The 24,065-nt window shown below is 35.7% G+C and overlaps 1 protein-coding gene across 7 annotated transcripts in view; it reads left to right on the forward strand.

The window, feature by feature from the left end:
• Positions 1-24,065, forward strand: part of LOC109113089 (collagen alpha-1(XII) chain-like) — a 71,394-nt gene that overhangs the window by 42,382 nt on the left and 4,947 nt on the right. For 6 of the 7 annotated variants that reach the window (XM_042778371.1, XM_042778372.1, XM_042778370.1 and 3 more), the window contains 23 exons: positions 163-315; positions 409-483; positions 1,307-1,446; positions 1,584-1,707; positions 2,396-2,539; positions 2,808-2,972; positions 3,088-3,126; positions 3,529-3,667; positions 4,877-5,019; positions 5,936-6,045; positions 11,609-11,767; positions 12,206-12,283; positions 14,393-14,479; positions 15,351-15,404; positions 15,535-15,630; positions 17,190-17,242; positions 19,121-19,175; positions 19,928-19,981; positions 20,109-20,180; positions 20,883-20,918; positions 21,005-21,071; positions 22,620-22,802; positions 23,345-23,422. In XM_042778371.1, coding sequence (XP_042634305.1) covers positions 163-315; positions 409-483; positions 1,307-1,446; positions 1,584-1,707; positions 2,396-2,539; positions 2,808-2,972; positions 3,088-3,126; positions 3,529-3,667; positions 4,877-5,019; positions 5,936-6,045; positions 11,609-11,767; positions 12,206-12,283; positions 14,393-14,479; positions 15,351-15,404; positions 15,535-15,630; positions 17,190-17,242; positions 19,121-19,175; positions 19,928-19,981; positions 20,109-20,180; positions 20,883-20,918; positions 21,005-21,071; positions 22,620-22,802; positions 23,345-23,422 — 2,304 coding nt within the window. Of the gene's footprint in view, positions 1-162; positions 316-408; positions 484-1,306; positions 1,447-1,583; positions 1,708-2,395; positions 2,540-2,807; positions 2,973-3,087; positions 3,127-3,528; positions 3,668-4,876; positions 5,020-5,935; positions 6,046-11,608; positions 11,768-12,205; positions 12,284-14,392; positions 14,480-15,350; positions 15,405-15,534; positions 15,631-17,189; positions 17,245-19,120; positions 19,176-19,927; positions 19,982-20,108; positions 20,181-20,882; positions 20,919-21,004; positions 21,072-22,619; positions 22,803-23,344; positions 23,423-24,065 lie in introns of all 7 variants that reach the window. The other variant, XM_042778366.1, reaches the window with a different exon arrangement.

Here is a 24,065-nt window from a genome sequence, read left to right on the forward strand (position 1 = left end):
TTTTATTTTGCAGCATGTACCCGAAGTACCACAGCATTATCAATAATACACGTTTGTTTCTACACTGCAATTTACTGGTTTTCTTTGAAACACTTTAGAATACTGTGTAAATATTGTAGTTATGTTTTTATATCGTGGTACTATTGTTTGATCTGTTTGCAGCGGCGGCTAAAGGTCAGCAGGAGATCACCATCACTGCGGGCCAGAGTCATTACTGTTTTGAAGGTTTGAGTCCAGACTCGCTCTACAGCGCCACCGTGTTTGTCCAGACGCCCAATCTAGAGGGGCCCGGAGTCAGTACCAAAGAACGCACCCGTAAGTTCAGCCTTTATCCAGAAATGAGCAGATATTCATTCATCCTACTGAATTTAAACATTAATGTCGTCTGACTTCTTTTGGTTTGTCTAGTTGTTAAACCCACACCTGTGCCAACAAAACCACCCACTCCCCCTCCACCACCCACTATTCCACCCGGCTGGGCAGGTAAGTGCCTTCAGCCACTGCTTAAGAAACGCATATTTCATTTATATATCTCAAATCATGTTGAATTTCACTGTTTTTGCTGCAGAAGGTTTCCAATGGTAAGCAGTACTCATGTTTTCTTCAGAAAGTGTAAAACTCATGTTAGTAATTAGATTGCGAAGAGCGGTTTGAAAACAGTGGAATAAAATGTCCAGAGCTTTTATGGATACATGCGTTGCAGATCTGCTTCTTTGGAATGAGTTTGGATCAAATTAATATCAGTTTTAAAGCCTTGGAGAAAATCCTTCTGCTAATAAAATACAGATTCTTTCTTTTTATCTTCAATTCATAAACAATATCCCTAAATTCACACTGGGCCACTCTCAAAACCTGTTTATTTATCACATGAGAGGCCTACAAGTGGCCAAATGCTTCAATTTGCAATGGTTTCCACTCCAGAGGAGTCAGCTGGATTTAAGTATGGAAAGATGTGGACTAATCCACCTAGGATTATAAACTTAGGAAAGACATTTTTTGAAAATCTGGGAATGATGCTTGATGACATGGAGAGGACAATGTAATTGCCAATTGTGTGATTGAAAATTATACCGTTAATTAGTTCCTTTTTAGAATTTCATATGTACTATTTTGCTTCGTTTCTCAAGAAAGTGTGACCAATTATGACAGTAATTACAGCATGGAGGTTCGTTAGATTGTTTTTTTCAGTGATTGTGTTTGTTAGTGAGATTTCATTACCCTTTTTCCAAGCTTGTGTAAAAGTTTAATTAGAAACGAGAGCTGTTCTTGCGTGCTGCAGTTCATGGAGTTGTTTTTGTGTTCTCAGTATGCAAAGGAGCAAAGGCAGATGTGGTTTTCCTCATCGATGGCTCCTGGAGTATCGGAGATGATAGTTTTAGCAAAGTGATCCAGTTTGTCTTCAGCGTCACTGGCGCCTTTGACGTCATCGGCCCATCGGGAATGCAGGTATCGCAGCTTGTTTGTGACTTTGAGAAATGCAAAATCTAGTTTGACAATCCAGTCATCTCTGGGTCAGATACATATGTTCCGTTGTTGAATCATTGTTACTGTTTCATTGTAACGCAATATGTTTGTTTCGAAAGGTTTCATTCGTGCAGTACAGTGATGATGCAAAGACAGAGTTCAAACTCAACGCATATAACGATAAAGGCACCACACTTTCCGCTCTGAATCTCATCCGCTACAGAGGAGGAAACACTAAGACAGGTATCACACAAACACACCTGAACATTCATACATTCGTTTTTCATCTAAATACACTTTCTTTAAAAGTTATTGGGTGAATCTCACAAAAAATGTGTTGCCCCAAAAAATAAAAAATAAAATAAAATAAATAAATAAATAATATTTTTTAATTACATTTTGATTTTTGTTCAAATTAATTTAAAATATTTGAATTATAATAAGCAACAGTTTAATTTGGTACAATAAACAACCAAGATGTATGCTTACAGATTTGTAATGCTTTTATCATTGTAAAAAAAAAAAAAAATATATATATCCTATAGTAAGCATACATATAATCGTTATATATAATATTTAAAGAAAACATTTTTATAATGTAATATTTTTTTATAATATATTTATTATAATTTCTGTATTAATTCATAATTTTTTTCTATTTATTATTTATTTTATATTATGTATTTATATTATTATTTTTATTATGATGTATACTTTTTATTCATTTATATATATATTTTTTTCTTTTACTTTTAGTTTGATTTCTTTTAACTTTGTTGTGAAATATGACTTGAACACTTCTCAACAGATGGATTTTAACATTTTTCTTGATGTTGAGTAGATTTTGGCCAAGCTTACTGTGAAGAATTAGCAGTGACTGGAATATAGAGGGAGTTTTGTTGATGTTGTTTGCTCTCCTTTAACATCACAGGCGTGGCTCTGAAGCATGTTAACGAGAAGGTCTTCACTCTAGACAGTGGAATGAGGAGAAATGTACCAAAGGTTGTGGTGGCTGTAACAGATGGACGTTCTCAAGATGAAGTGTTGAAGAATGCTGCCAAGCTACAGCACGCTGGTATGACTCACTGCTGAACTTATAGATTATGTCATAAACATGAGCTCATTACCCTATGACCACATCATCACCTATTCAGGATTCAAAAACTGATAAATGACAGTGTGAACTGCTCCAGTATGCAGAGCTTTGACAATCGTTGAAGGTGCAGTAGCAAAAAACAATCTAATAATGTCTATTTTGATGCAAGAAAAAAATCACTAACACTTTCCATATAGAATATGGTCACTTTAAGATAAATGTGCTGATGTGGGTTGTGCCGTTTCAGGTTACAGTGTGTTTGTTATTGGCGTGGCTGATGTGGACTTCGTTGAACTGCAGAACATTGCCAGCAAACCAAGCGAGCGTCACGTCTTTGTGGTGGACGACTTTGATGCCTTCGCCACCATTCAGGACAACCTGGTCACATTCATCTGTGAAACTGCAACATCCAGTGAGAAAATACCACAGTTTGTGGTACTTTACATACAGTGTGATACTTTTAAGAGAAACTGTATAGCCGATCTGTTCAATCCTTGAGTTAATGTGTTTACATTTTGCTTCCACAGCCTGTCCATTGATCTATGTAAATGGATTCACATCACCAGGTATGCATGTGTCATATGCATTGCACAAAGTTTTAATGTTTAATCAAAAAGACAGTAAAAACAGTGATATTGTGAAATACTACTTACATTTAAACTGTTTTCTATTTGAATATATTTTACTCCAGTCTTCAGTGTCACATGATTCTTCAGAAATCATTCTAATATACTGATTTGCTGCTCAAGAAAATTATCAGTGTTCTTTGATGAATACAAGATTCAAAAGAACAGCATTTATTTGAAATACAATTTTTTGTAACATTATAAATGTCTTTACTATGACTGTTGATCAATTGAATGCATCCTTGCTGAATAAAAATCTTACTGAAACCCAAACTTTTAAACAGTAGTGTAATACATGTGTTTGTGTATGTAGACCACTAACATGATTTATATGTTTTCCAGGATTCAGAATGCTGGAAGCTTTCAATCTGACTGAGAAGATGTATGCTAGTACCAAAGGTGTCTCTATGGAGCCCGGTTCCTTCAACAGCTACACTGCCTACAGGCTCCACAAGAACGCTTTCCTGAACCAGCCCTCATCGTGAGTTCAGACTTCTCTTGATTAGACTCTTAATGCTGATTTTGTGTACAATTTGGTACTCATCAAATCATCAAGGAAGACTTTGAAGAAAGAGTGCACTTTCTTTCATACTATTACTTCTGTGGAACACAAAAGGAGAAGTTTAGCTCCTTCCATACAGTGAAAGTAATCAGTGACCAGGCACTGTAACACATGGTGATCTGTTATGGGATACTGTATGGAGGAACCAACAGATTTTGGTTTATTGACATCAAACCTGATGTTCCAATCTTGACATACTATATATGAATGTTAAAGGACGAGACCAGCTGAATAGCTTTTGAAGACATGAACTATAGTGTATGAGTCGCATGGACCGCTTTACAAATAATATTTTCAGCTTGAAGAGCAGCATGAACTTTGTGCCTAACGTCTCCTTTTATGTTCCTCTGAAGGTCATGAAAGTATTTCTTTCACTAAAAATAATAAGAAATTGTTATTAGTAATTAGTTGACACTAATAGTAAAAAGAAATGTTTCTTGAGCAGCAAATCAGTATATTAGAATGATTTCTGAAGGATCATGTGACACTGAAGACTGGAGTAATGATGCTGAAAATTCAGCTGCGCATCACAGGAATAAATTACATTTTTAATGATGCTGAAAATAAAGATTTTTATTTTTTTTGTTAATTTTATTTTAATGTTTTTCTGTTTTTACTGCATTTTTGATCATTTAAATGCAGTCTTACCGATCCCAGACTTTTGAACAGTAGAGTATTACCAAGCTGTTTTTTGGAGATATCACCCCATTTCTTCAGATAATTGCAATTACGTCACACATTATGTTATCACAGAAGAATGTTCTGTTAGATTACAATAATGATGGTAATTTTTAATCATTTCTTAAGATGACACTGGCAGCATGCTTGTGTACAGACGTCACTTGAAAATAGTTTGGTATTAGAGAGACTCAGAGGACTGTAGGGATAAACTGACAGCTTTGTTGGCTTTTGTTGCATGTTGTTGCTTGCCCAGGTAGAGCCAACTATCCAAAAGCATTCAAAGGCACAGTTCTCCCACACAATTTCTTAATTATTGTACCATACGAAAGTACTGATAAAATACTGGATCAAATAAATCCACTCACTTTGACCTGCCAGCGCTGATGTCTGAAGAAAAATAAAACAGATCCTCCTCTTTGCTCTGGCTGATTGTCAACTTTTTTACAGGTATATTCATCCTGATGGTCTGCCTTCCACATACACTATCATTCTGATGTTCCGGCTGTTGCCGGACTCACCGACCGAGGCCTTTGATATCTGGCAGGTGTCAGACAAAAATCACAGACCAGAGACTGGCGTCACTATCGACCGTAAGTGGAACTGTTTCAGTATAAGTAACCCTCCTTTATGGCTGTTTGTATCAGAATCAATGTCTTCAAAGACTTGAATGGGAAATTAATATATCAGTAGTTTATTGAGATTAAATAGCGAACAAATAAAGTCTTTTGTTACTCACATTTTTCACAGTTTTCTCCTCAGCCTAGTTGTACTAATATTCCAGATTTGTTTATGCTCTGACAACATTTTTACTGGCCTCATAACAAACTAAATTATTTTTTAGGAACATTTTTAGAAATGTCTGCGGAAACAAATTGATTAGGTTTTTCAAAAAGTGTTAATGTAACTCCAACAACGACTCTAAATTCTCACACACACTTTTGCTGGAACAAAAAAGATCAGTGATTTGTTTATAAACTTTAATCAATTCCAGTGGATGCTTCCAATGCCGTCATAAATCTTTTGCCATTGAAAAACTTTATGTCAGCCAGCTAAATAACTATATCATTGTTGTGCGTTTAAATCTTCAGACTTCATAATAACAGTGATTCCCTCAAAGAAAAACACATGTTGGAAGTTTGCAAAGATTACAAACTCCTTATCCTTATTGTTGAGTCCTGCACACTATCCACATTCATTTCTCTCGACTTTTATTTTGTCAACAGTTTGTGTCTCCTTTAATTTCTCATAAGGAATTTAAGGAGAAACATCTGAGACAAGGTTGATACTTATATAACACATCTGAGATCTCGATTGAAAAAGTAATAAAATGCTCCTCTAGGCTTCTTTCTCTCTGTCCCAGTAATCAGATTTTGCCTAATTCACCACATCCCCTTTATTCCAAAAACTTGTCCTATCATATCTATCTATTTACTGTAGAGAATTTTGTTTGTTCTAGTTTGTGGTTGTTTTGGGGATATTTAACTCTTTGTTTCTCTATTTTCTCAGCATCCGCCCAAACTGTGTCATTTTATAATAAGGATACAACAGGAGAGATTCAACGAGCCACGTTTAAAAATGATCAAGTTAAGAGGATCTTCCATGGAAGCTTCCATAAGGTAAACTGTGCTTTTATTCATGCTGATTATATGGTATTGTATGTTGCATAGTGCATCAATCTATACAGTTGTCTTCAGATGAAAATTAGTATGGTTTGTCCTTGTACAATGATTTGTGATGCTTTTTCATAAGAGGCTTATATCATAGATAGCCTTTAGCACAAATGTGCTGGTTGTGATGCCATAAAAAATGGTGAAGGCTTGGCTCATTTATGCACAAATAATGTAACATGGCCTTTTTTGGATAAAAACCCAAAAGGCCATGTTAAAAACGGGAATTAGTAGCAATTGGTGGAGATGTGTGCCCGCATTCTCCACCATAGATGGCGCCTATGTTGGCCACATACACAGAGCCAAACTGTGTGAGGTCTTCAGCAAAGAGGGTTCAAAACAAATGTCCATTATGTCTGAATGCAGCAAAACATGCACAGATGTCCACGGATATAGATCAAGGGAGCCGTTTCTTTCAAGAAGACAAGGGTCTGCAACTGCGGAATAGAAATGAAGGACAAAGAGAGATTTCTGTCAGCAAGTTCATCCACTGAGGATCTGAATCTGAAAGCCACTTGTTTCAACATCAAAAGTTTGTTCAAACATCAAAGTTCCGTGCATCATTTTTAAAATTCTACAGCTGAATGTGTTCGGCATCACACAGCTCATTTGCATATAGTTTGAATAGTTACATCACTGCACAGCTTCTTCAGCCACTTGTTTATCAAATTTGTCTAAAATATAATTATAATATAGCCTAATAATATAATACATATATAAGTTCCATGAATCATTTTTTACAAATTCTTTCAATTCTTTCATTATTCACATTGTTCGCATCACATTACAGCTCATTTGCATAGAATCTGGATTTGATTGCATTGTATTGCCAGCACTAAGCTGTGCATGCCATTTATCACATTAACTTTGATGTAGCTGATTAAAAAATATTCAAATGTATCTCAGAATAACAGAAATCACCTTCATGAGAATGTATAAAATATAATAATCTATAGCATATTTGGTAAGGCTGGAAAAAAGTGTTTCCCTGGCAGGCAAACTTGAAAATGTTGAATCACTTCTCAATAAACAATTAGTTCAGAGTGGTGGAATGCTTTGAGCTGATTGATTCGTTCATCTTTATCTTTAGTCAGTGTCTCTGTGTGGCCTGGATCCTGACGGTCCTTCAGGTTTCCTGTCAAAGTTGACCACAGGGGAAATTCTTGTGGTTTGAATGAGAGGTGTGGTGGCTTGTTTGTTGTGGTTTTGGCCTGTGTGAACATCCCTGCTGCTTTCCTGAAGTCTATAGCCTCAGGAGACACATCGCCAGTCACTCTAAAGTTAGACGGTATGACAAGATCCTTCTTTGCATTTTATACCATGCTAGATACTCTATCATTGAGCAGGACTACTTTGCATTATTTGCATGTGAAAGTGACAAAGAGTAATGTGAAAATACGGAATGGGACTTGTCCGAAACAACTCAAGACAAAGAATTTATTAGGTGTTTAGTAGCAAAGCGGAGTTTACTCTAGTATGCCAAGAAATATACAAACTTGGTCCATTAATATAGAAATCAGTTGAGGTCTGTTTATATCAGCTGTTTTTGTAATATTTAGTTTTACCGTTGTAAATCTTTAGTTTTTAAAGATGTTATATAAAGTGAATTTGTTTTTGCACTGATGCCAGACTTATCATTCATTTGTTATGAATTGATCTTTTGGTTCGAGTTCAAGGTTGCTGAAGTACTTTTTCGTTGTTACATGTTTAATTTACTGGACTGGCCAAAGCCGGCGATTATTTAGTATATAAACTATTTTTCAGTTGAATTTCTTTGCACAGGTATGTCTTAAATAGAGCAGAGAGGGTCAAAATCTAACCTGCTGCTTCACATGACAGTTTCTAATGAAAGCAAATGGAGTGGCATAATCATTCATCCTTGAGCTTGATGAATCGTTCATGCCTCAGATCTTTCCTGCTTGGAAGGAAATGATGTCTGAATTTCAGAGATGAAATGTGTTTTGTAAGAGCTGCATGGTTCTGGCGTGTCATTTACTCATGCAGATGGCTTTTTGGTCTAGATAAACAAACATTTAGATTGTCTAGCTTCAGCGAAAGATTTGACTCTGTGAAGCTGTTTTTAAAAATTATTAAAAAAAAATTTGCTGGCTCTGTATGTGGTGCAAGAAATGGGATTTTAACAGCAAGACTGTAACTCATAAAAGAATATTTCAACCAAAAATGAAATTCTGTCATCATTTACTCAAACCTGTGTGACTTTCGTTCTTCCGTGGTCTTTTTTGGACCCCTGGACAACGGCCTTATTCAAATGTCCTTGTTTTTTCACAAAAGAAAGTCATATGGAGATTTATAACACCATGAGGGTGAGAAAACGCTGACAGAAGTTCTTTTCTGAAAATCGTTTAACACCAAACTCTAAATGACCACGAGCGTGCAGAGAGCTCTCAAGCAGAAAAGAGAAAGCAAGCGTGGCCAGCAGAGATGTATCATTCTTCAGATATCCTCAGTGGATTTGGCTGAAATGGAGGACAGCTCTGTTTTGAAAGATCTGTCCAAATGTGCGGCTGATTCAGTTGAAATGGAGAAATCGTCTGTTTTAAAGATCCTGCTTCCCTCTGAATGACCACAGGTGGCCATTAAAGAGGACGTCTGAGGACAGCTGCCAGTGATCAGATCAAAATGAGCAAAATCAAATGATTGTAATCAGTTCCAACAAAACTGAAAAATAGAAAAAGCAGGGACTGTTCAAAGTTCAGAATGCCATACTAATACACCACTTTTGTTGTTTTGCAGTATGTACTGTATATTGTGCGCAATATGTGAAAATTGTGTATACATGGAATATGCGTATTAGCTTAACAAGATAAAATAACTGATGAAAAAAAATGGATGAAAACTATTTATGAAATATGCTTAACAGTTATAACAGTATGTCATAATATTATAAAAATTATAATATTGCAATAATTTCATGCTGCTTCATAAAGGCTGTACAGAAATTGTGAGATTAATCATGATTACTTCATTCTGTTAATAGCACTAATAAATCAGCATAGTTTTGTGGAAAAATGTAAAGTTAATATTTTTAGAAAATATATATTTTAAAAAAATGAATAAAATGAACAAAATGTATTAATAAAGATTACAATATATTAATAAAATTACAAAAATAATAAGCCAATTACCTTATTTTAGAAACAATTATTGCAAGATTAATTGTGATTATTTTATTGACAGCAGTATTTAAAAACAAAAAAGGATTTTATAACAATAATATTTTAACCAAATTAATCATTATAGTATAAAAGCTATTTTTTTGATCTTCCAAACAGTTATTGTGAGTTTAATTCTGATTACTTTATTCTTTCATCAGCACTTGTTTTCAACAATAAGAGAAAAATCAGCTTTGTGAAAAAATAAGTAGGGGGCTAGGGGCCTATATTTTCAACCATATAATATTTATGTATTAATATAATATATAAGATATGATTTCAACCATTTTTAACATTAACTTTAACTAATTTAATAATAATATGATGAAAACCATTAATATCACAAATTTCAATTTTGTTAATTTCACAAGAATTCATTTTTATTTATATATAAAACCCTAGTATAGTATACAAAGCATTAAAGTTTGACATGTTTAATCATTGCAGATCTGTTTCCTATACTAACTTTTTTTTGTAAAATAGTTATATTATTACTGTGTGTGCAGTTAGCTGTATGATATTATTCCATATGGAATATAATAATTGAGAACAGAACCCAGAGACCTCCAGGCTAAACAGAAAACAATCATGTGCCACAGGAACAGCTTTAGATAATACGTACCACATTTGTGTAGACGTCTAGTGATGTCATGCTTGGTTTGATATTGACATGGTTTGATAGGCAGTTTGTGACGAGACAAGAAAAAAAACTGGTTTAGATGCTCACAGAAAGATGGTGGTCTGGCTCCATAACAATCAATTCATCGTTCTAACGAGTATCATGTCTTTTAGGCTTTGTTTAGCCCAATAGTGAGGTAAACATCAGTGTATCTCAGGCCTGCAGCATGTTTACTGATACTGGCCAATCCACTGTGGTCAGATCAGAATCGCATCTCCTCTATTTGCTGACCGCAAATTTCCAATCCATTCCTGATCCATAGCATCAGCCCTGCTTAGAGCTCCTCCATTAGCTTGCGGTGGAGAAATGTGATTACATCGCAGCATTCATCTGGTGCTTAAGAATTGGCAGCCCGACGGTCCATGGCATATGGAGAAACAACTTCATCATGTGCTGTGGTGAACAGGGAATATCAGTGTACATTGATTGTGTGGAACAGAGAGCTGAAAAACTCTGAGGGGGCAATACAGTAAGAAATACAGTGCCAACCCGGACCAAAAACATCACATGCAGCCTGAGCAACACAATAAGCACGACTGACGAATCAGATGAATCCAGGCCATGTAGTTCAAAGTTCAAAGAGTACTTTCAACTATTTTGAGCAACCTGTTTGGTACCCTCACTTTCTGATTTGTTACGTCAGCAGTTTTGTAAAGCAAAAAGCTTTAAATAAGATGAGCAAGTTCAAGAAGAGTAAAAGTACTCTACCATTCAAAATTTGGAAAGAAGTCTCTTCTGCTCACCAAGACTTCATTTATTTGTTTTAAAAAAAAATGCAGTAAAAACAGTAATATTGTGAAATATTATTTTTATTTAAAATAACAGTTTTCTATGTGAATATATTTAAAAATATAATTTATTTCTGTGATGCAAGGCTGAATTTTCAGCATCATTACTCCAGTCTTCAGTGTCACATGATCCTTCAGAAATCATTCTGATGTGCTGATTTGCTGATCAAGAAATATTGCAGATTATTATCAGTGTTAAAAACAGTTGTGCTGCTTCATATTTTTGTGGATACATGGTTATTTTTTCAGAATTCTTTGAATAGTAATTTCAAATGAACAGAAAATGTTCACCCTCATTTGCATAGATTGAAGGCATTTTTGCGCTGAAAAGTATGACAATTATTTAATGTATACCAGTTAACTAGTTCAGTATACATCTGTGCCAAAGAGGTTCAACTATTTAGTGACTTCGCCCTTGATCTGTAGAGGAAGTGGCTGATTCAGATCAGATGGGAAATCTACTGGATGATTTGACAATCCCATTTTTCCCAATGTATTTAAGCATTAATATGTGGTGATGTATTTGTTTACACTCTTGTTAGCTGCTGTTAATTTTTCCCAAATCTTCCCTGTAAAAGTATTTTACAATGGACTCCTTGTTATCGTTGCCTTGAGCATGTCAAGATGAATTTGGTGCTGAAGGAACTTGCCGGTTTTTATATGTGCCTCTGGCCAGAACACTCCCTTCGAACAGAGAGACTCCCAGAAATCCCTAATTAAGGCCTGAAGCTCTTGGAGTTAAAATCAACAATAGAAAACTGCCAACTGAGACTTATTTATTGGCTCTGCTTAAGATGGTGCAAGTTCTTCCTTTAAAATGACCTCTGAGTCTGTTATAAGCTTGAACATCTAACAGTCTTCTTTTATTCCAGCTCCACATCCTGGTGTCTCCCAAGAGCGTCAAGCTAAACCTCGACTGCCAGGAAGTGGCTGAAAAGGAGATTAAACCAGCCGGAAACACATCAACAGATGGATTTCAAGTGCTTGGAAAGATGTCCAAATCTATTGGATCGAAAGGAGAATCTGCAACAGTGAGCCCAAATGCGAAAACTGAACACTTTTAGAAATAAAGGTTCCAAAAGAGGGTTCTCAAAGCCATAGAACCATTTTTGATTCTCCAAAGAACCTTTCAGTGAAAAGTTCTTAAATTATAATTTTTTTCTTCGTGTGAAGAACATTTTGATAATCTTAAGCACCCTTTTCAACTATAAAGAACCTTTTTTGCATTGGAAAGATTCAGTGGATGTTAAAGGTTCTTCATGGAACCATCAATGCCAATAAGGAACCTTTATTTTTAAGAGCATCTTGTGTACAAAAACACAACTTTTGTTATCACACATTGACCGTGAGCTAACCCCTCTCGCTCCTTCCAGCCTAGATCCTTTTAATGGGTGTCTGAGCCCCATATCTGAAAATGCATACTTTTATCAAAGACATGTGTAACATCCGTTTTCTCTCTGGTTGGGCAGTTTCAGCTCCAGCTGTTTGACATTGTGTGCAGTCTCGGCTGGACCAGCAGGGACAGATGTTGTGACCTTCCTTCAATGGTAAGCGAAGACTTTAAGAAAGCCTCTAGAGATCAGTTGCCGGTTGCACCAGCTGTGCGTAAGTTACAACTTAGCCTAGTTTTGATGTAAAGGCACAGGTTGCAACTTACACACTGCTAAATATTTTAACATTGCACCATTAAACATTTGAAGTTGAAATGTAACTCTACAGTATGTAACTCAACCAGGAGTAATGATTGAAATAAAATAGCAGTTTGACTGAATTGTATCATTAAGCTCTTATTTTACACGACAGACTTCAATCCTTTTGACATAATGTATATTATAATGCTGACATTTACACTCATTTACATTTAAAAGACAGACATATGTGAATAAGTCACTTTGTTTGCTGCTTTTCAGCACAAACCTGATCTAAACAGTGTGCCTCTATGTGCATCCATCAGTGTTGTGCATGTCAAATAAAATCAGAATAAATAATTATCATATCTTATGCAATGTATTAATATTTATTTGTCAATCCTTATTAGTTTCAAATACAATTTCTGCATGTTATTTGAAAATAAATTATGTTCTTTAGTATGTGTTTGAATCATCAAGTAGTAACGTATTTCAATGGAAATATTTTACTATTTGTTACAGTATGAGTCAAGAAAAAAATTGAAATAAACTGCTCACTAGGCTGCTATTGAATCACTGAGTAATTGTCATAGTATGCGACTATGCATTACACAGTGCAACCAAATAAAGTACACAGTTAGTTACAGACTAGCTAGTAAAATTAGTTTGAAAACTATTTTTAGTCAGAAATGGCTAGTAAATTTCACAAATAATTACAAAGATACAGCAAGCAACACATTTTGAAGTAGAAAGAATGAAATCAGATTTTCTTGTAAAACATGTTTCAGTAATCTTCGAAAAACTTTTTTTTTTTTCAGTGTAGTTGCTAAGTGTCTAGTGTGGACTTCCCGAATTAATTACGAACTTATGAACAGCTGGTGCAAACCTAGCTATGGTTACACAAAGGTGAAAACACGAATGCTGGGTTAAATTTCAGGTACGGATGACCTACGAACCACACTGTTTATATCCGACCCCGTGCCTTTGATCATTGTGGCTTTTAGCAAGGCTCTTAACCCCAGACTGCTCCAGAGAGGGTTGCTGTAGTCACTTTGGATTGAAAACAAATGACAAGCCAGTGGACTCTCACGCACACCTCCTACATCTTTTTTAGCTTCATCCACCCACGCAGATCTGTCATACTATTCCATATGTTTCTGATTCATCCCTGTTGACCAGATTCAAACATGACATTTAACATGTGTTCGGCCAAACCGCTCGCTATTGTTAGAGCATTTCCTTTCTTTGATCTCTCGTTGTGCGCTCTTCCATTTTATTTGGTTTGTCAAAAGCAGACGGATTTTTAAAGAGATGTTTCACTGTCATTCATTTGTGGTTCTTAGTTGTGAAGTGTGAAATTGTTGAACTCAAGTGCCTTCGCACTTTCATTATGTGTGCCTATTAAGACAAGCCATGAGAGCAGCTGTGTTCAAACTCTTAATTGTATTTTTAGTCTTCCATAAGGAAATTATTATTATGGTACTTCTGGCAGTCAAAACACAAGAGGTTTTAATCAGCTGCGTTGTAGCTATGTGGCCTGTCCTCACACCCAAAGCCAAGGGATGCTGAAACAAAGACAACGATTTATCTGAAAAAAGAAAAAAAAAAACGATCGTTTTCCATACATTTTCCATAGTGGACATCTTCTACTATTTTACGTAGTGTTTCAACGTAATAACTTGATGCAAAACCTTTCTTTCTTTTTTTTTTTTGCACAATGATAACCTGCATTTTAATTTAAGCAGTTTATTCCAATATCATCAGGTACGTAAGCATACAAGCTGATTTTATGTGATGGACACAGAGTAATCACTGTAGTAATGTCAATTGCTTAAATCTACAATCTTTTAGTTATCAGCCCGGTTTTACTGTGCCTCTCTGAACATCTTAATAGCTAAGTGTCCATGAACTAAACATTCACACAATCCACGTATATCAGGACATAGCTTGTAGATGGTTGATGGACACTGATGTTTGTTGCTTATGCTGCCATTTGTTCTTAAATTTTTTGTTTTCTCTGTAATTCAGAGAGATGAATCCAAATGTCCACCTCTTCCCAATGCCTGCACATGCACCTCAGACAGTTCAGGACCCCAGGGGCCTCAGGGGCCAGTGGTAAGTCAACTGAAGTACACTACTAAAGCTTGACAGCAAAAGGTTTAAACTTAATAGGAATAGACCTTACTTATTCAGTTCAAAATAAGATTAATATGGTTTGGTTTGCATTGTCTCACCTTGCTAAAAGGCAAGGCACTACAGGTGAAAAGGTAATAGATATCACAAACTTGTCCAGCTGATTAGTCACAGTAAATTAAGACAATAGTTTTGTATTACAAGTTTTCTGAAATGTTATGTTTAAATATGTGCGTGAGGGATTATCTTTTTAAAATGCACAAATTAGCATAAACTTCCAGAACATAAACAGTCTGAACATTGGATAAATCCAGATTCAAAATTATTAATTTGTTGACATATAATAGTAAAAGGTTTTTATTTTGGATATTAAATTTTATCACTCATAACTCAAACAATACTATCAATAGCCACTCCTAAAAAGTTTTTAGGAACAAAATGCTAAATATATATCAAGCGGTTGATACATGAACAAACCCTTCTATAAAAATGTTCGGAATATAGATAGGAAAAAACAACACAATTTGATGTATGTAAGTGAAGATTTCTGACTCATTTTGAGAAAATATCCTTTAAAGATATATATTGTAATTAAAATACAGATGCAAATAGATAAACTGTGTTTTCTTTCCTTTAGTCTAAAAGAAGTCAAGTTATGGAAGCAAAGTAGCCTAAAATCTTGACCAGTGCATGAAAAAAAAAAACAATGGTTTTGTCTGTAGTGTCTTGCCTTAAAATGTTAACTCAAGTATAATCAAAATTATAATCATTAGTTAATGTTACATGCTTATTGGTTGGGTTGATAGCAGAACTGTTTTCTTTGTAATTTCTCCACACATTTTTTCTTTTCCAGGGTGCACCTGGAAGCAAAGGACCACGAGGGGAAAGAGGAGAACCCGGTCAAGTCGTGAGTAATCTGATTATTCTTTCTTGTTAAGTCAGAATGGTTTAACCTGTGCATTACAGATAATTCATCGAGTTTATCTACAAGATTGAACATTGCCATCTTCATATGTTGATTCTGTCTGTTCCTGCAGGGTTCGATGGGCCCACGTGGAGAGATGGGTTTGCCGGGTCCCATGGGCCCTCCAGGACCACAGGGCCCTAGTGGGCTCTCCATCCCTGGCGAGGCTGTAAGTCCATCTCAATTTTCATCATGCATCCATTGTCTCCTCACACAGTCAGAAGTCAGTAGCTGGCTGTAAACCCTTCACACACCAAACAGGGATTATTCAGGTTATTTATTACCCCAGGAGTTGTAGCGAAGGCATAATTATGGCAGCGAGCTCTGGATTCAGCATTCCTGCATGTCTGGGGGCTTTACACTCATCAGAGCACTTTAAACTGCCTGATCCTGCTGCTAGTACACAAATCTCACTGGATATATTCCCCTCTCTGTTTCAGCTGCTGTGTTTTAGTGCTGTTTGCAAGCAACACTATTACTATGGCTCATACTTGGGGTTAAGGGTTCGAAACAAACCCAGAAGACGTCAGTGTGTAACTCACTCTGTTTGAGTGATTCTTCAAATCATGTGACATGTGGATCTCGCTTTAGATTCAAGTTTGTTGAATTTTGTTGAACAACTTGAATTTGCCACATTTACTAATTTAAAGCTCCTTTTTTTTGAAGGGACCTCTGAGTAAGAAGTGCTTCATTCATCATTACACTACTGACAATGGACCTACTTTGCCCACAAAATTTTGCCAATGTTTTGCTAATGTGACTCTGCCTTTACAGCGAAAATCCCACAGACATCAAGGAGAGACTAAGAGCCCGTTCAAACCAAGAACAATAATTATAAAGATAACTATACATCCACACCAATGAACAAAAACATTGTGCAGTGTGCACTGCAGTTTGTTGTCTGCCACTTAAAATACTTGCGTGTTAAGTGAGTTTTGATTGGCTGTCAATGTTTTTATCTGGAAAATAAAAAAAACTAAAAAATGTTCTAAAATTAATTCTAACTATATTGTTCAACTGTGTTGTTATCAGTATTGTTGTGGTGTGGACTTCTCTGTAGACCTTAATCAGGTTAGACATCATATTGGATGTAACACGGATGAAAAAGAGGCTATGAGGAATAGACCTACAGTCTTTACGATGGCACACATAGTGTGAACATCCTAGATTACGTAATTTCCACAACTGTTTAATGGAGTTTTTGTCTAATGAAAGTTTTTTCAGACAGACATTTCGTCAGCTGAACAATTGGTATGGTGTTAAACAAAATTACAATCCATTGGATGCACTGTACTTCAGTCCCTCAGAGCCTCATTTTCATTCCTGTCAAAAATCAAATATGGTGCTTCCTTGACTAAGGTCTGTTCTCATAGAATTAGGTTAACAATTTTAGAATTTAAAAAATTAGATTTTTTTTTATTTATTTTTTTTATCATCATTGTTATTGTCCTTGGTGTGAACACACCTTAAAGCCATACCTAAAGAACTGGACCTAACAACCACCCAGAACACCCTAGCAACCATATAGCAACACCATAAAACCACCCACAAAACCGCATTATGATGGCAGGGACTTTTGCACAAACTCTAGATACCTCGTTTTCCCTCTTGTCTATGTTCTCTGAACTTATATATGTGTTTAATTTTTCTTTAAATCACACTGAAGCTTTTACCAAATCTCTGGGCACTCTTTTGACAGGTCTTTCTCCTTTTATTTCCTCCATGCAGGGTCGTCCAGGTCCAAAGGGGGATCCAGGAGATGCTGGCCTAACTGGACAGAAAGTAAGTGTTGCTCTGGAGAGTCGCCCGAGTCTTAGGGGGGGAAATGAGAGGATTATTCGCTCTCTGCAGCCTGTGCTTCCTCTCTGGATGGGCTCCTTGAGGCAAACGTTAGATCATAACTCAGGAGGGGGGATGGCTAGGAGGCAGCGCTGAACAATGGTTGCAGATCACGCCACGTGATAAAATGTGGGTTGAGGCTGTAATTGTGCAGAGTCCTAATTGGTACCACTTTGTGGTTCTCCATTAAAATCTCCCGTTCCTTTTGTTGGACTATTTGGAGCATGTGTGGAGCTAGTGAAGAGGATCATGTGATTGATTTTGTAGTTTGAGTTGCACTATGTATTGTTAATTAACTTCCTTAAATCATTTACTCACTTTCATGTTGTTCCAAAACTGAATTTCTTCCATTCAACGCAACAGGAGATGTTTTGCTAAATCTTTCATGCTTTGAATTAAACTCACCATAGACACCATAAAAGAATCCTAAAAGGCCATACGACTTGTGCGCTATATTTAAATCTGAAGATCCAAATCCAAAGATAACGTATTATACAGTATAACCGAATAAATCAATATTCAAATAAGACTTGGTGGCTGCATAGGGAGTGATATAATGATATAATTAAATAATATTTTGTTTAAAGTCTGTGTTAAGATTTCTTAAACAATGTGAATGCAAAATATTAAATTATTTAATTGATATAAAACGGTATGTAAAATTATTTGTAAAATGTACTTAAACTGTACATTTTATACATTTGTAGAGTATAATTTTGTGCATAAATTATGTATAGCTATACTATTTTTATGCTTATTTTAATATTTAGTATTATTTTTATTTTATAATAATAATAATAATAATAATATATTCTGGCATCATGTACTCATTCACATTATTACATGTTGTTCCAAAACTGTATGAGTTTATTTCTTCCATGAATCATTCATGTTTTGAACTTAAAAAAAGACACCACGGAAGTATCATAAAAGTTCATGCGACTTGTGTTCTGTTCAAATCTGAAGCCAAACGATAACTTTGTGACTGAATAGATCGCTATTCAACTGAGATCTGAATAGGAGGGGAATTTTTTTGGCAAATAATGACTTAAATTTCAGTCTGTTACTCATATGACTTCAGAAGACTTATGGACTATATTTATAGTGATTTTTAAGCTCTGAAAGCTTTAGTGCCCATTATGTAAAAGAACATAGTGAACATTCATCTAAGGAAAGTGTGGAAGATTTCTGAAGATTCAGAAGGGTGATTATAAGACGAGCCACAATCAAAAAGCATTGGACATTGAACATTGACAAGTGGACAATGAACACTGGTTCCTGATCCAGTTTGAAAGCAGGAGAGATGTGTTTTGTTTTTTTGTTTTTTTTGAGTTAATTAACAAATTAAGAGGAAGACAAAAAAGGTAGAAGTTTTTCTCACTGTTGTGGTTATACTGCAAGGTCATTTTGTGAATTCTCCAGGACGGACTGAGATATCCGATCCGTCTTAATGAAGAGTGGGCTCAGCCGTGCAGGTGACCATGTTGGAGGAGTTACTATAACAGCATGCATTTAATGACTTGCAGAGAATGCAGCCGGGGTTTATGACGGCCAGTAAAATGGATCTGGAATATATTAAGTACCCTGTAAATCTAATGCCAAGACATCAAAGGAGAAGCAGGGGTGACAAAGAAAGAAAGCAAGCAAGCTAGCAAGAAAGAAATGGAGGATATCTTGTGTGTTGGTGGGAAATTGTTTGTGTAAATTAGTTTGATTTGTTTGGTCGGAGGTAAGCGACCTGTGCTAATATGAACCTAGTGTGAGACTCTGGCACTGAGACTGTTAGTTTTAGCTTTTGCCTTTTCTTCCATTCTTTCTCTAGGTCCACCGGGACCGGCTGGTGCCATCGGGCCTATTGGACCTGCTGGAATACGGGTGAGTGAAAACTTCAGTGTACAACACATTAGGGTGAAACTTATGATAACTTACTTTTCAAGCATATTTCAAACTTTTAAAATCAAATGAAAAAAAAAGAGACTTAATTTAATATAATTTTAATTATATAATATTTAAATGTAGATTTTATTAATTTGTGATGTATTTCATCTTTAAATTGTGAATAGCTGTACTGCCTTTAAGTTATGCTTTATGTTTTTAATGTTTTTAATAATTATTAATTTATTATTATTATTATTATTTATCATTATATTTTTAAGAATAAAATATGTATTCTTTTATTTTAGAATAAAATATATATTTATAATAATAATTACACATTATTATTATTATACTATAAAGCACTTTGGTCAACTTTGTTTTAAAATTGCTATTTTTTACATACTGTAAGTATATCATTAATGTACAGAGAATTCTTATTATAATTTATATTTTTTACTAAAAAATAATGTTTTTTTTAATAATTAAAAATTCAGTAAGTTTCATAGCAATTAACCACATTTTCCTCACATACTCTCATTACTGTAATACAGTTTTAAAAAATAATATCACAATGCAAAACATCTTAGTAGTCCTTTAAATAGGCTTCATGTTCTTCATTTTCATTTGGGGCTCAAACAAAACACAGATGTTTCTTTGAGAGACTCATTAAGATATGATTCATTTGGATCTGAATGAACATGTGTGATATCAGTCTAATGTGGATCTGTGCATGTATGTTATCAACGCAGGGACCCCCAGGGAAGGAAGGGCCGGTGGGACCCATGGGCCCACAAGGACCTATGGTATGTTCTTGATTTTTTGGGGGGAGGAGAGGGAGTGTTGTTAAATTTGTTTTCTTTTACTCAGATGTGAGACTGTATTGCAGACATCTGTTTTGCTGAAGACCAGAGCTGTTATTCTTTTGTTCAGGGACCCCCAGGAGCCCCTGGAATGCCGGGACCTACTGGAAAGCCTGGAAAGAATGGAGATACTGGTGTTCCGGTATGAAACCTTTAGGTTTTCATAGACAAATAACAGCATGATACTGACACTGACACTAATTCGCTTAATTAGTAAAAAAAAAAAAAAAGATAAAAAAACCTTTTCTTTAATATATCTGTTGTTTGAAGGCTGAAGCCTCCTGCTGATTTTCCTTCTAAGAAAAAGACCCCAGTGATCTCATTTGTGTTTCTTCTAAACTTCTAGATCTCTGAAACTGTGCTAAGATTTGCCAAGATTTGGTAAAATCAGAAATCTCAGTGTGAACTCAAGCATTTCTTATTAAAGTGATCTGATCTGCTGTTTACATTCACTTTACAAATTAATACTCACTGTTTAACAACTAGTGACTCATTTAAATCTGTTTTTAGTCTATTTTGACTCCTTTTAGAAAAAAAACATCTGATTAATTCATGTTGCTTTGAATAGTCATATGTTTAGTCTTACAACACAACACAAGTGGCACCATTCTGTGAGTTTTAACCAAACACATTAAGACTATTTTTGACCTTTTTCCCCCAAAAGTTAAGAAAGGAAATAGTCTTAACACGATGCACATTTTTTGCAAATCAGTTCAATAAGTATTTACTTACTGAAATGCACAGCGCGGTTTCGGGCATAAGTCAGGAGCAAGCCAGTGATTTTAGTTCATGTTTGGATGCGTCACAGTCAATTTGAAGAGAAATATGATTTACATTCATACAGGGACCTGCTGGGGTTAAAGGAGACAAAGGAGACAGAGTGAGTGATGATTTTAATATCTACTTTCATCATTTCGCAAGAGTTTGAGTGGAGGAGACGTTAACATCTCGTATTCATCCTCCTAGGGAGACATCGCATCCCAGAGCATGATGCGCTCTATTGCCAGACAAGTGTGTGAACAGCTCGTGAACGGTAATGCATTATGTCCAGTAGAATGTTCTGAAGCCAAAAATGTTTGTAATTTATGCAATTTGAATTTTTGAAAAGTCTCTTCTGCTCACCAAATCTGCATTTATTTGATAAAAAAATTTAGTAAAAGCAGTAAAATTGTGAAATATTATTACAATTTAAAGGGGTCATATGATGCGATTTTAAGTTTTTCTTTCTCTTTGGAGTGTTACAAGCTGTTTGTGAATAGATAAGATCCCTGCAGTTGCAAAAACTAAAGTCTCAAAACCAAAGAGATATTCTTTAAGTTAAGATTCTGCCACGCCCACATATCTACGTCACTATGTGGAAATATTTGCGTAATGCCGCCCAAATGTTCACAGAAAGAAAGAAGGCGTGGTTTCAGTAACCGCAGTTAGTGCTGAAGCAGTCATGTCAGGGAGATGCTGTGTGTATCTAGGAGAAAGCAAAAGCACTTTATTTGTCCTTCCAAAAGTAGACGCATTAAGGAATCTTTAAGATTACTTACAACAGAACAGCAACGCATTTTATGGACGACCGTTTCGTGAACCTGTAATTCTGACTTTGCTACGACAATCTGGTGCTTCTGAATCAGCTACTGTAAGTTTGTTTTGTTATTAGTTTAAGTATTTGCTATGGACTGTTCAAATGTGGAGTTTTGCGTGTGTGTGTGTGTGTGTGTGTGTGTGTGTGAGAGAGAGAGAGAGAGAGACCGGGCCACATCACAGAGTCAGCTGTCTTAACCGTCCGTGACTTGTGTACTGCAGACACATAGGAGCTTTATCACTGTGTCTGTCACGCGACTCTGTTCCCCTTTCGGGCTCGAACTGATGGTAAAACTAAGGATATTATTAACTGTCTTTACATTTATTTTGAAAGATGAAGCTCGCGATTATAGAAAATGGCGTTACATTTCCGACGAGTGCTTGCGGTCTTCAGCCAATCACAATGCACTGGGTCAGTTGGCCAATCAGAGCAGACTGCGCTTGTCGGAAGGAGGGACTTTGTAAAAAAAACGACGCGTTTGAGAGAGGCGGGGCATAGAGGACCTACAATAATGTACGGTATTTGAAAAATAATGTGTTTTTTGAACATTAAAGCATGTCAACATATTCTGTTACACCAAATACACAAAATAATGATCTTTAAAAAAGCATCATATGACCCCTTTAAAGTAACTGTTTTCTATTTGAATATATTGTAAAATGTCATTCCTGTGATGCAAAACTGAATTTTCAGCATCATTACTCCAGTCTTCAGTGTCACATGATCCTTCAGAAATCATTCTAATATGCTGATTTGCTGCTCAGGAAACATTTCTGATTATTATCAATATTGAAAACGGTTGTGTTGCCTCATTTTTTTGTGGAATAGTTTTTTTTTTTTTTTTAGGATTCTTGATGAATTGGAAGTTCAAAAGAACAGCATTTATTTGAAACATTATAAATGTCTTTACTGTCACTTTTGATCATTTTAAAAGATATGATGTTCAGATGATCCCAAGGGTTACATTTCATTTTAATCTTCTGTTTCACGGTTTACGTTTTACAGGACAAATGGGTCGATTCAACGAAGTGTTGAACCAGATCCCCAGCAACTATCACAGCAACAGTCCTGGGCCTTCTGGCCCTCCTGGACCTCCCGGACCCATGGGACCACGCGGAGAGCCCGGTCGGATAGGCAGAAATGGCCTTCCCGGAAGTCCAGGGTTGCCTGGTCAACAGGGAGAACGAGGTACCAGAAACAATAGCCAAAACTAAAACATAAACAGAAAACCATGCCAAATACAACCATGTGATTTTAATCAGCCTCAAGAACTGTGGTTAGTTTGGACTTCTGCCCTCGCTGTACAGTATATGTAGAAATGCTAAGACAAATAATCGATGTCTAGTGAGCTGCCATGCGGTTTACTGTCTAAATTAAAAGGAAACACTCTCATACACTTTTAAAAGTAAAGCTTCTTTGTTGGGATTGATGGTTCCATCACAGAATATTTCCATTCCACAGTTGAAAAAAGTTCTTTAGATTTTTTAAATGTTCTTAACACTAAGAAAAAATGGTACATTTAAAAACTGTTCTTTATGGAACCCAAAATGTATCTTCTATGGTATTGCTTCAAGAATGCAAGTACCTGATTAGAAATGCATCTTTCAGCATTTCTGCATCCAGACGTTTGTCTATGGCACATTTAGCAGTGTGTTACAGATGCATATTTGCAGCTATGTGTGTGTGATGGGGGGTATTTATATATCTGTGTTAATGTGTGTTTTCATTAGGACCAGCCGGAGAAAAGGGAGACAGAGGAAGTCCAGGCATTGGAGAGAAAGGACAGAGAGGATCCACTGGACCACCTGGTATGTTTCATGTGCTAAAACCTATAGGAATACAGTCATGAAAAAGCTAGAAATGGCAAAGAAAATTGTGATTTTGTGACGTTTTTTCCTTTTTTCATAGGAGATTATGCTATATTTGAACTCAACATCCGCCACTTTCATTTTTAGGCACAGAGCTATTGGATATGTTGCGTTTTAAGTTACGTAACACTTAAAAAATGAGCAGACATATCTCTTCCAGACTTTTCCCTCAAAGAAACTGTATGTTAATTCAAGTCAAATCACATTCATTTATATTGTGCTTTATACAGTACAGATTTTTTTCAAAGCAGCATCACAGAAATAAACAGGAAAATAGCAGTGTCGTAAAATTTCAGCAGTTATAAAATTACGTCAGTTTCAGCTGAAAAGTGGCTCAGTTCTTTCTTTTTTTTTCAATAACTAAATCAATGTTGCAAAAGTTCCTTATTAACGAGAAACTTTATTGAGGAACGAAAGACAGCTCTATCGAAGAAAATAATGTCATCCAGTTCAGTTCAGTTCTCATCCAGCAGTGTCAGTGCAGTCAAATCAATAATATTTCTGAAAGTTCATTTTCTTTTAAGCCCATGTTTGTAGTCAGAAACCTGTTTGAAAACAGTCATTGTTCATACAATTCTGTTTA

Source organism: Cyprinus carpio, chromosome A20 (assembly GCF_018340385.1).
Source record: "Cyprinus carpio isolate SPL01 chromosome A20, ASM1834038v1, whole genome shotgun sequence".
Classification (NCBI taxonomy): Eukaryota; Metazoa; Chordata; class Actinopteri; order Cypriniformes; family Cyprinidae; genus Cyprinus; species Cyprinus carpio.